General features: G+C 44.8%; 1 protein-coding gene across 5 annotated transcripts in view; it reads left to right on the top strand.

The window, feature by feature from the left end:
- TSPAN14 (tetraspanin 14) overlaps positions 1 to 13131 on the top strand; it is an 82612-nt gene that overhangs the window by 49970 nt on the left and 19511 nt on the right. For all 5 annotated transcript variants that reach the window (XM_077821187.1, XM_077821188.1, XM_077821190.1 and 2 more), the window contains one exon: positions 9720 to 9770. In XM_077821187.1, the coding sequence (XP_077677313.1) occupies positions 9720 to 9770 (51 nt within the window). The remainder of the gene's footprint in view (positions 1 to 9719; positions 9771 to 13131) is intronic.

The following is a 13131-nucleotide window of genomic DNA, read 5'->3' on the forward strand; positions in this document are numbered from 1 at the left end:
TTGTCAAGCCTAGAGGGGAATAGCAGATCACAGACTCAAGAGAAATGAAGTCCTCCATAGTGGTAATAGTAGAAGTACTGGTTCTGAGATAGTGGAAGTGTCAGACAAGAACACCATTTAATATGATCTCAAGGGGAGAAATCAGGCTTACTACAAAAGAGCAGAAGACACGTTTTGGTGAGCCCAGAATTGGATTGAAAATTATATATGTAATGTCTGCAGTCAGTTCTTCATATTAATTAAAAAGAAATATGGCCAGCTGCCTAGCACTCACAAATAGTAATAAAAGTGCTTCTGTAAAGTGAATGAAGGGGGAGAGAATATAGCACAAGCAAACAAACAATTTCAGACCTGGGAGGAATTGCTGTAAGTAATAAGGAAATTGTCTGAGAAATTAAGAAAAATCCTTTATAATCTGGAACACAGTTAAGCCACCCCATAAAAAGCAGCGGGGGGACACCTAGCAAGTGATGGTTGGGTTCCTTGTTGCTAAGCACCTTAGAAAAGCCAGTGTTGGCTGTCTAGAGTCTGGTTATGGCCTGTCAGCAAGGGGGAGGGGGGCAGCGTTCATACCGCACTCCCCATCAGTGCCCAGGCTGGGGAAGCTAATGATCCAACCAGCGGACCAAATACTTTGATGAATCCTGGTCACGTGCCACCTGAGGCATGTTGCACATATGCTAAGAAGAATCAAGAATGCACAAAGTATAAATCATGGCAAAGAGCTGACTTCAGTTTAAAAACCAGTGTTCTTCTAGCACAATGCAGCTCTTGCCAACGGAAACTCCTGAAAGTTGGTTATGATCCCAGGCTTTGCATACTTGAGTTAGCGTTCCTACTGCACTTCCTTTTGGCTGAGAGAAAGCAAGTATGGTGTCAGTCTAATATTGGATTCAGCCTGTTTCTGGGGAACTGTACCCTCCATGCCAAGGGCAAGGTAGAGTTTTTTCCCATCCCTAACTACTCTACACCCAGAAGGCAGCATTCCCAAAGCTGGTTAGGTATCGGTAAACTAGGCAGCTGCCGAAGATGGCAGGTTTGGCCTGTTCACCCCTCTGTCATGAAGGAGGGACAGCCTGGCTAAATCTGCCACTCAAGGCCTAGGAGGAAGAGGGCGGCATGTTGACATGTTGATTGTTTTGAGTGGCCTCTGGGTGGGTGTCTCCTTTCCTTCATCTGAAACTGTTTATGCATAGGTTTCTGAGATGCCTCCAAGCTTTTGGGTAAATGGTTTCTATTATAGACTTAGAGAAGTGAGAATGAGACCTCATTTACTCTCAAACTGTGGAAAAGCTTTTGCTATAGCAGCATATTAACCTACAAGGTCAGCAGGTATGCTCTAGGGGAGCAGATAAAGAGCTGGTTAGCTCAGACATTGGGAGTGGAAAATTTCATCTTTGTTTGGATACTGATACTGGGTGTTAAGACAGAGGCTGCCTGTGACTACAAAGTGTTGAGGTCAGAGTAAGGATCAATTTTTGCTTCACATGAAAGAGTTGAGTTAATGGGGGTTATAGAATGTTTAAGTCAGTGCAAAATCTGGGTTAGTTTCTCAAACTTGATGCTTTCTGAAAAGAAAGGAGTTGGAGACCATCCCTACCACCTTATTCAAAGTGGCTTAAAGTTAGGAGCAGGAAGCAAAGAAATGGCTTATCTAATTGAATGGGAAGGGGGTTAGGTAATGAGTCTTGACATAGACAAATCATAAAAAAAGGGAATACAGGAGCACTCAGTCTAGTGCTGCCCTGTAAAATTACTAAACAGGGGAATGAGCTGTGTGAAGTAGTGCATGAAATTCTCTGAAATCATCACCAGAGCGCAGATAAGCAGTTTTAAAAAATGGGCCATGGGATAATAGAATGATCCCTTAAGGAAGCAGCATGCACTTTTTTTAATAAACAGTTTTTAAAAGGAGTTAATTTTTTATTTGTAGGAGGAAAAAATGCAGCGGGCTAAAACCAAGCCCTGAAAAGGCTTGTTTTATGAGGAGACATTAAAAAGAATGAGGCTGGTCATCTTAGAAAAGAGGTGACTGAGGTGGGCTATGATAGGGGTCTCTAAAATCATGAATGGTGTGGAGGAAATGATAAACAACACTTCTGTATTCCCTTCACATAACACAAGAACCAGGGGTTTAAAACAAACGTACGGAAGTACTTTACACAACACAGTCAACTTGTGGAACTTATTGCCAAGGAATGTTGTGAATTCCAAAAGTATAACTGGGTTCAAAAAAGAATTAGATAAGTTGATGGAGGATACATCCATCAATGGCTATTAACCAAGACAGTCAGGGAAACAGCCCCATGCTCTTGGTGTCCCTAAACCTTGGACTGCTAGAAGCTGAGACTGGATGACAGGGAGTGGCTCATTCGATAACTGCCCTGTTCTGTTCATTCCCCTGAAGTATCTGGCACCAGCCACCGTCAGAAGACAGGATACTGGGCCAGATGGACCATTGGCCTGACCCAGTATGGCCATTCTTATGTTTGTAATCCTGCTTATTAAAAGGTCATACTTCTGGGTGGGTGTCTTCTGCCCTGGCAGAAGTGGCTGGCATTTTTCTCCAGCTCCTAGGCAAAGAAAGGCTTGGCCACAGGGGCTCTGCATGCTGCCCCGCCTCAAGTGCCGGCTCGGACAGTGTAATGGGAACAGCGGCCAATGGGAGCTGCAGGGGTGGCATGTGTGGCCGGGGGCAGCGTGCAGAGCCGCCTGGCCGTGCCTCCACCTAGGAGCTGGAAAGAAATGCCACCCGCTTCCGGGAACCACCTGAGGTATGCGCTACCTGGAGCCTGCACCCCCTCCTATGCCCCAGTCCTGAGCTGCCTCCTGCACCCAAACTCCCTCCCAGAACCCGCACTCCCTCCTGCACCCCAAACCCCTTGTCCCCGGCCCCACATCAGAGCCTGCACCCCTAGCTGGTGCCCTCACTCCCCCCACACTTCAACCCTCTGCTCCAGCCCAGAGGTCCCACCCCATCCAAAACTCTCATTTCTGGCCCCACCCCAGAGCCTGCACTCCTAGCCAGAGCCCTCACCCTCTCCTGCATCCCAGCCCCTGTCCAGCCTAGTGAAATTGAGTGAGTGAGCAAGGGTGGGGGAGAATGAGTGATGAAAGGAGGGGGGATGGAGTGAGCAGGAGGCGGGCCCTTGGATAGGGGGTGGGGCAGAGGGCAAGGGTGTTCAGTTTTCTGCAATTGGAAAGTTGGCAACCCTACTGTAATTCCTGGGGCTCTGATCTATGATTGAGGCTAGTAGTGCACTAGGAGCCGTACGAACCAGAATAAAAAGATCCTTGCCCCACAGAGTTTACAAGCTAATATGGATACTGACAGACTGACTGAGGGAATACAAGGAAACAATGAGACAATATTGGTCAGCATGACAGGCTGCTGGTGTGCTGAGACTGCTGCCTAACTGTAGTCAAGTTTTTTGTAGGCATGACAGCAAATGATTAATTTGAAGGAGGATAATGAGGTAGGTTTGTGGACGTTTATGGGGATCTCCTCTCAAACATGAAGGGAGGAACATGGGAGGAAAGCGTGACGGTTCTTGTTTGAAAATACAATAATTACATGATGGAGGCTACACTTATTGACCTATCAGGCATGGAAATTGACACTGAATGAAACATTATGGCTACGGTGAGGATAAGCTGTAAAGAGCCTTGAGAGTGACAATAAGTGGCTTATGTTTTTGATGCGGTAGAGGCGGAAGCTAGTGGAGGGATGCAAAGAGGAAGGTGATGTGGTCAAAGCAAAGGGCTACGAGTGACTTTTTTTTTAAAATCAGCCTTGTGAATGGGTATAGGTGGAGCAAGATTGTATTTGTCAAGGCCAGAGAGAAGGATGTTGCAGTAATTGAGATGCAAGATGATGAGAGCCTGGGTGAGCATTTTAGCTGCATTGATTGATAGGAAAGGTGGTATTTTAGAGAGATTATTTCTGCATAGCCTGCAAGATTTAGGTATATGTAGCCCAAGGTCCAGTGTGCTTCAACAGCAGCCCCAGAAACTACAAGTTGTGGACTACAAACTGAGGCATGCTGGGAGAACTTGCTAGTTCCTGCCAGGATGTACCCTCTGTTCCGCCAGCAGGAGGTCTCAGCACTGACTGAGCTGGGAGCACGTAGCAGGCAAGCAGAGAGGAGGCTACTGGACTGTAATCCTGTTCTATGTTCTTTACAGAATAAAGCCTTGTTCCTGGTGGTTTGTCTGAGTGGGTCTGGTCTGAGGTGAACACACACTGACACACAATGCAGAGCACATAAAGGAGCCTCAGGCCCAGTTTCCCAAAGTTGTGTAAAAAGTCGCAAGGCAGGCTTACCCTATCTTGAACAACCTCATACTGGACCAGTGAACAGGAGAAGAGACTACATATAGCCTGGATGTGGCAACGTAGAAAGAGGTTTGAGTCAAAGATGTCCAGATTACATACCTGTGTTGTGATGGGTTTCAGAGTAACAGCCGTGTTAGTCTGTATTCGCAAAAAGAAAAGGAGTACTTGTGGCACCTTAGAGACTAACCAGTTTATTTGAGCATGAGCTTTCGTGAGCTACAGCTCACTTCATCAGATACATACCGTGGAAACTGCAGCAGACTTTATATATACACAGAGAATATGAAACAATACCTCCTCCCACCCCACTGTCCTGCTGGTAATAGCTTATCTAAAGTAATCGTCAGGTTAGGCCATTTCCAGCACAAATCCAGGTTTTCTCACCCTCCACCCCCCCACACAAATTCACTCTCCTGCTGGTGATAGCCCATCCAAAGTGACAACTCTTTACACAATGTGCATGATAATGAAGTTAGGCCATTTCCTGCACAAATCCAGGTTCTCTCACTCCCTCACCCCCCTCCAAAAACCCACCCCCATACACACACAGACTCACTCTCCTGCTGGTAATAGCTCGTCCAAACTGACCACTCTCCAAGTTTAAATCCAAGTTAAACCAGAACATCTGGGGGGGGGGGGGGGAGGAAAAAACAAGAGGAAATAGGCTACCTTGCATAATGACTTAGCCACTCCCAGTCTCTATTTAAGCCTAAATTAATAGTATCCAATTTGCAAATGAGTTCCAATTCAGCAGTTTCTCGCTGGAGTCTGGATTTGAAGTTTTTTTGTTTTAAGATAGCGACCTTCATGTCTGTGATTGCGTGACCAGAGAGATTGAAGTGTTCTCCGACTGGTTTATGAATGTTATAATTCTTGACATCTGATTTGTGTCCATTTATTCTTTTACGTAGAGACTGTCCAGTTTGACCAATGTACATGGCAGAGGGGCATTGCTGGCACATGATGGCATAAATCACATTGGTGGATGTGCAGGTGAACGAGCCTCTGATAGTGTGGCTGATGTTATTAGGCCCTGTGATGGTGTCCCCTGAATAGATATGTGGGCACAATTGGCAACGGGCTTTGTTGCAAGGATAAGTTCCTGGGTTAGTGGTTCTGTTGTGTGGTATGTGGTTGTTGGTGAGTATTTGCTTCAGGTTGCGGGGCTGTCTGTAGGCAAGGACTGGCCTGTCTCCCAAGATTTGTGAGAGTGTTGGGTCATCCTTTAGGATAGGTTGTAGATCCTTAATAATGCGTTGGAGGGGTTTTAGTTGGGGGCTGAAGGTGACGGCTAGTGGCGTTCTGTTATTTTCTTTGTTAGGCCTGTCCTGTAGTAGGTAACTTCTGGGAACTCTTCTGGCTCTATCAATCTGTTTCTTTACTTCCGCAGGTGGGTATTGTAGTTGTAAGAAAGCTTGACAGAGATCTTGTAGGTGTTTGTCTCTGTCTGAGGGGTTGGAGCAAATGCGGTTGTATCGCAGAGCTTGGCTGTAGACGATGGATCGTGTGGTGTGGTCAGGGTGAAAGCTGGAGGCATGCAGGTAGGAATAGCGGTCAGTAGGTTTCCGGTATAGGGTGGTGTTTATGTGACCATTGTTTATTAGCACTGTAGTGTCCAGGAAGTGGATCTCTTGTGTGGACTGGACCAGGCTGAGGTTGATGGTGGGATGGAAATTGTTGAAATCATGGTGGAATTCCTCAAGGCCTTCTTTTCCATGGGTCCAGATGATGAAGATGTCATCAATATAGCGCAAGTAGAGTAGGGGCTGGACTTCTACATAGAGTGCTTCCGCCGACGTGCACGGGCTGAAATTGTGGAAAAGCAGCATCACTTGCCCCATAACCTCAGCCATGCGGAACGCAATGCCATCCACAGCCTCAGAAACAACTCTGACATCATAATCAAAAAGGCTGACAAAGGAGGTGCTGTTGTCATCATGAATAGGTCGGAATATGAACAAGAGGCTGCTCGGCAGCTCTCCAACACGAGTTTCTACAAGCCATTACCCTATGATCCCACTGAGAGTTACCAAAAGCAACTACAGCATATGCTCAAGAAACTTCCTGAAAAAGCACAAGATCAAATCCGCACAGACACACCCCTGGAACCCCGACCTGGGATATTCTATCTACTACCCAAGATCCATAAACCTGGAACTCCTGGGCGCCCCATCATTTCAGGCATTGGCACCCTGACAGCAGGATTGTCTGGCTATGTAGACTCCCTCCTCAGGCCCTACGCTACCAGCACTCCCAGCTACCTTCGAGACACCACTGACTTCCTGAGGAAACTTCAATCCATCGGTGATCTTCCTGATAACACCATCCTGGCCACTATGGATGTAGAAGCCCTCTACACCAACATTCCACACAAAGATGGACTACAAGCCGTCAGGAACACTATCCCCGATAATGTCACGGCTAACCTGGTGGCTGAACTTTGTGACTTTGTCCTTACCCATAACTATTTCACATTTGGGGACAATGTATACCTTCAGATCAGCGGCACTGCTATGGGTACCCGCATGGCCCCACAGTATGCCAACATTTTTATGGCTGATTTAGAACAACGCTTCCTCAGCTCTCGTCCCCTAAAGCCCCTACTCTACTTGCGCTATATTGATGACATCTTCATCATCTGGACCCATGGAAAAGAAGGCCTTGAGGAATTCCACCATGATTTCAACAATTTCCATCCCACCATCAACCTCAGCCTGGTCCAGTCCACACAAGAGATCCACTTCCTGGACACTACAGTGCTAATAAACAATGGTCACATAAACACCACCCTATACCGGAAACCTACTGACCGCTATTCCTACCTGCATGCCTCCAGCTTTCACCCTGACCACACCACACGATCCATCGTCTACAGCCAAGCTCTGCGATACAACCGCATTTGCTCCAACCCCTCAGACAGAGACAAACACCTACAAGATCTCTGTCAAGCTTTCTTACAACTACAATACCCACCTGCGGAAGTAAAGAAACAGATTGATAGAGCCAGAAGAGTTCCCAGAAGTTACCTACTACAGGACAGGCCTAACAAAGAAAATAACAGAACGCCACGAGCCGTCACCTTCAGCCCCCAACTAAAACCCCTCCAACGCATTATTAAGGATCTACAACCTATCCTAAAGGATGACCCAACACTCTCACAAATCTTGGGAGACAGGCCAGTCCTTGCCTACAGACAGCCCCGCAACCTGAAGCAAATACTCACCAACAACCACATACCACACAACAGAACCACTAACCCAGGAACTTATCCTTGCAACAAAGCCCGTTGCCAATTGTGCCCACATATCTATTCAGGGGACACCATCACAGGGCCTAATAACATCAGCCACACTATCAGAGGCTCGTTCACCTGCACATCCACCAATGTGATTTATGCCATCATGTGCCAGCAATGCCCCTCTGCCATGTACATTGGTCAAACTGGACAGTCTCTACGTAAAAGAATAAATGGACACAAATCAGATGTCAAGAATTATAACATTCATAAACCAGTCGGAGAACACTTCAATCTCTCTGGTCACGCAATCACAGACATGAAGGTCGCTATCTTAAAACAAAAAAACTTCAAATCCAGACTCCAGCGAGAAACTGCTGAATTGGAACTCATTTGCAAATTGGATACTATTAATTTAGGCTTAAATAGAGACTGGGAGTGGCTAAGTCATTATGCAAGGTAGCCTATTTCCTCTTGTTTTTTCCTCCCCCCCCCCCCAGATGTTCTGGTTTAACTTGGATTTAAACTTGGAGAGTGGTCAGTTTGGACGAGCTATTACCAGCAGGAGAGTGAGTCTGTGTGTGTATGGGGGTGGGTTTTTGGAGGGGGGTGAGGGAGTGAGAGAACCTGGATTTGTGCAGGAAATGGCCTAACTTCATTATCATGCACATTGTGTAAAGAGTTGTCACTTTGGATGGGCTATCACCAGCAGGAGAGTGAATTTGTGTGGGGGGGTGGAGGGTGAGAAAACCTGGATTTGTGCTGGAAATGGCCTAACCTGACGATTACTTTAGATAAGCTATTACCAGCAGGACAGTGGGGTGGGAGGAGGTATTGTTTCATATTCTCTGTGTATATATAAAGTCTGCTGCAGTTTCCACGGTATGTATCTGATGAAGTGAGCTGTAGCTCACGAAAGCTCATGCTCAAATAAACTGGTTAGTCTCTAAGGTGCCACAAGTACTCCTTTTCTTTTTGTGTTGTGATGGTGTCCATTGTAATCACGAGAGGACGTGGGAGGACTTGAGTTGATGTCTAGGCATCCACAAGGAGACGTCGGGGAGAGAGTGGGAGGCGCTGAGATTTTGGTTTGGACAGAAAGAGACAAGCCTGGAGTAGATAGGTAGATCTGCGCGTCATCAGCATGTGGAGATGGTAGCTGAATTTGTGTTTTGCAGATGAGATTACTTAGAAAAAGAAGAGAAGGGGACCAAGGACAAATCCATCATAACCCCTGCAGAAAGCTGTGGGAGGAGGAGTATCCTCTAAAAGAATGATTAGAGTGGCAGGAGAACCAGCATAGTACAGAGTCACAGAACCCAAGGGAGAGCAAGATTTAAAGAAGGCGATAGGGTGACCAGATAGCAAGTGTGAAAAATCGGGATGGGGGTGGAGGGTAATAGGAGCCTGTGTGAGAAAAAGCCTGAAATATCGGGACTGTCCCTATAAAATCAGGACATCTGGTCCTCCTAGGAGAGCATGGTCAACTGTCATCAAGGAGGATGAGGATGGAGTATTGGTTCTGAGTTTTGGCTAGGAAGAGTTTCAGAGTAACAGCCATGTTAGTCTGTATTCGCAAAAAGAAAAGGAGTACTTGTGGCACCTTAGAGACTAACCAATTTATTTGAGCATGAGCTTTCGTGAGCTACGAAAGCTTATGCTCAAATAAATTGGTTAGTCTCTAAGGTGTCACAAGTACTCCTTTACTTTTATACAGGTTTCAGAGTAGCAGCCCCGTGTTAGATTGTATCCGCAAAAAGAAAAGGAGGACTTTTGGCACCTTAGAGACTAACAAATTTATTTGAGCATAAGTTTTCATGAGCTACAGCTCACTTCATCACTTTTATACAGAACTCTAGAGTCCTAACAAGCCCTTCTGTTCCTACAGGAAGTGTTAACTTAATTAGGAAACCTCTCCTATCAGATGATTTTCATGTTATGCTGTAACAATTTTTTCTGAGAAAAGGACTGCTGTTCTATGTAAGCCTATACGCATACAGAGACTCATAAATACATTCTCCTATTTGCTTTGTTATATGTATTTATAGTGATTATTTCTAAGGAGGGTGAGGGGAGCATATTATTTCACTTTGGGAAGTCTTGTTTTCATTCCTGATTAGTGTACTAATCAAATTTTCTTTTCTGTAGCTAGCTGGAGTTGCTTTCCTAGCAGCCGGGCTTTGGGCATGGAGTGAAAAGGTAAGACTATGAAGGATTGTTGATGTTGCATTAACCAATTTCTTAAGTGTGTTTTAGCTTCCCATCCTCAAGAAACAATAGGAGTTAAAAACATCTGAGCTAAATTCTTAAGAAAAAAATAATTTACTACTTTATTCTATAAAGTCCTAGTTTTTGCCCTTCATAGGGATGGTTGTGTCTGTAGGGCCTATGTACAGTAGGCAGCACAGGTATAATATCCCTCTTATATTTTGCTAGATTAACCTATTCTCCCCTTCAAAGTCCTGTGGTAGTCACCCCAGCATCACTCCGTTATTTTTCCATTTGCCACGAGGAATGAGCTGGATTAAATATGTACAGGTATACAATTCGATCTACCAAGTGTGGTAGCTGGAACCATCCATTATGATGATAATGGTACCCTTTAGTCATATGTGTCTGACCTTTTTTTCTTAAAATTTCTTTTTGTTGCTACCAGCATTGTTGTGACTTGCTTGTGATTAGAATTAAACAACAGGGTTTTGGAACTGCAAGTGTCTGTGTATGTATTGTTGAGTTGCTGTAATTGGTAGTGGAGGTGGGATGTTTGTAGGGGGGAAAACGTCTGAGCCCTAATGTCACAACTTCTGTTAACAAACTTTTTATTTTAGAATCTATTATAGAGATGCAATACATCTATTAGGTCATCTAGTCCAATTCCCTGTCAGTAAATCACCTTATTGTACACCTACTAGAGTTTTATCTACTCAAATTTTAAATGAGCTGAGATTTCCCCCACTTGATATGACAGATTATTCCAAAGGCTAGTAGATCATAGTTTGGAAGCTTTCCTGATATTCAACCAAAATTTTCCCTTTCTTAGGCCTTGTCTACACTATGGGGGTAAGTCGACCTAAGTTACGCAACTCCAGCTACGTAGCTTAGGTCGACTTACTGCGGTGTCTGCAACCGCGCTGGGTCAATAGGAGACAATCTCCCATCGACTTACTTTATGTTTCTCTTTCCGGTGGAGTACCGGAGTCGAGGGGAGAGCGATCTGTGGTCGATTTAGCGGGTCTTCACTAAAATTTGACTAGATAACTCTTCATTAGACCCGCTGAATCGACTCCCAGTGCATCGATCCCTGCAGCATCGATCCCCGGTAAGTTTATACATTCCCTTAATTTTTTTCCCATTACTCCTTAGGTGTGGTAGATAACTGAGATATCTCTTCCCCATCTCACTTCATATGCTGTTGAGGAACTGCTAAATGGATTTGAGAGCAAGGGCTGGAATTGGCAAAATATAAACAGTATTGGGAGAAAAAGCACTTATTAGAATTTCAGTTACCGATTTGACCAACAACCAAAGTGAATTAGATCGGAGAAGGATGAGGCAAAAAAAGCTTTTTCTTTTAATTGGTTAAAGAAAGACATGCCAAACATGCATATCTAAGAGCTTTTCTGTCAGTTTTCTTAATCAGCCTGTCTTCTCATATACAGTAGGCCAGGGTGACATTACTTAGAATCATGAAATGTAGGGCTGGAAGGGACCTTGGGAGGTGATTTATAGGGCCCTGGGCTCAGGCTGCTGGCGTGGTAGCGACGGTGGTAGCCGGGAGTCCCGGGCCCTTTAAGTTGCTGCTGGAGCCCCGGGGTAGCGGTGGCAGCGGCTGGGAGCCATGGGGCTCTGGCAGTGATTTAAAGGGTCAGTGGCTCTGGCTGCTGCTGGGAGCCCCGGGCCCTTTTAAATTGCCGGGCCCCAAGGAACCTGCCCCTTTTGCGCACCCCCCCCCATTGGCAGCCCTGCCGGTATGGTCGTCTGTGTACTGGCTCTTACAGGTATGCTGTACCAGACCATACCGACTTACTTTCACCTCTGGTTAATACACCCCAGAATGATAGTCACCTTTTTCACAAGTGCCTCACATTGTTGGCTTACACTCAATGTGTGATCTACTATAACTCCCAGATACTTTTCTGCAAGTACAACTACCTAGTCAGTTATTCTCCATCTTTGTATTTGTGTATTTGATTTTTGCCAGCCTTTTTCCTGGTTTTGTTAAGAAGTTTTCGTTTCGTTGGTGTTGGACAGACATGCTCTCTAAGCAGCTACCTTGCTCAGTAGGTGCATGTTAAATACAGACAAGTATGCAATGTTTGCTTCCCTTATTAGAAATCCATCTGAGCATTTTCAGGGGTCCAGCAGAAGCCATGTACGTAATGGGGCCTATTCTTCCTTCATTGTTTTGGAAAATGGAGAAAGTTTGAGCTAATCGTATTATAACATACAAAGTTTTCCACTGTCAAAAAAATGCAAACCATGAATTTCTTTTGAATTTCTCCCTATTCTGGTAGGACTGCAGTATGAAACCTAGTTCAGTGTATGAGACCATGCTACTTCCTGTTGCACATTTCCTATTCATTCTGTGAACATTGTAAAGCTAAACAATTAACCTAAATGGTTTCTTACCTAAATTCCCTTTTCTCTGAATTTTATGAGAGATTTTAACATAATTAACACTTTTCTGTTTATAAAACACAAACAGATCTTGAAGAATCTGCCTTCTCTTCTTAAATTTAATTAAGCTCTTCCTGTGCTGTCCACAGTTTAAAAGAGGTGCCTAGTATTGTAATTACAGAAATGGCCAACGCATGACCATCTCCATCTGCCTGGTGGATTATGCAACACACTGGATTTGTTGAAGAGGAAACTTTTGCTAAATGTATCTTCGTATACTGTAAATTGTTAGATCTCTTTAACAGTTCTGTAATTTTTGCGCACGGCATTCTGCCTTCCCACCAGTTAGCTCTTGCTGTTGATGCTCCCAAACCTTGACAATGAGCAGTATGATACCGAAGGTCTGTGGCTTAAAGACCCGTAAACTGTGCATGTACTTAGCTACAGATAAGATAAAACAATCAGTGAGAAAAACTAGTGTCTGAATCCCTTGATGTTACTGATATTCTTCAGCTCTCCTGCAGATGAAGTGTGGATCTGTCCTGTCTACTTGCCTGTGCAGATGGAACTCTGAATGTACAGTAAAGAAACAACTCCATGAACTATGATGCTGCAATAAAACGGGGAGATGAATTTATTTATAAAGCAAAACAAAGTTCACCAATGATGGAGGTGGATGTGGGAAGAGCCAAGGAGAAGTTCTGAACTCTTCCCCGGTGCAAACTGTTAATCTCATCCAAACGTATCTGGCACTTACATAATTCTGAATTCCTCACATTTTTCCCCTCCAGTCAGAATTAATTCAGCTTGATTCTTCAGCAGGGTTTTTTTTTATTAGACATTCATAATCATGAGAGAGTCTACATATTCTCAGTGATTTTGGAATGGAGAATGCCCAGGCTATGATAATTGGTCAGAGTGAAGTCTGCAACAGCTCCTCTCT

This window comes from Eretmochelys imbricata, chromosome 7, assembly GCF_965152235.1.
Source record: "Eretmochelys imbricata isolate rEreImb1 chromosome 7, rEreImb1.hap1, whole genome shotgun sequence".
Classification (NCBI taxonomy): domain Eukaryota; kingdom Metazoa; phylum Chordata; order Testudines; family Cheloniidae; genus Eretmochelys; species Eretmochelys imbricata.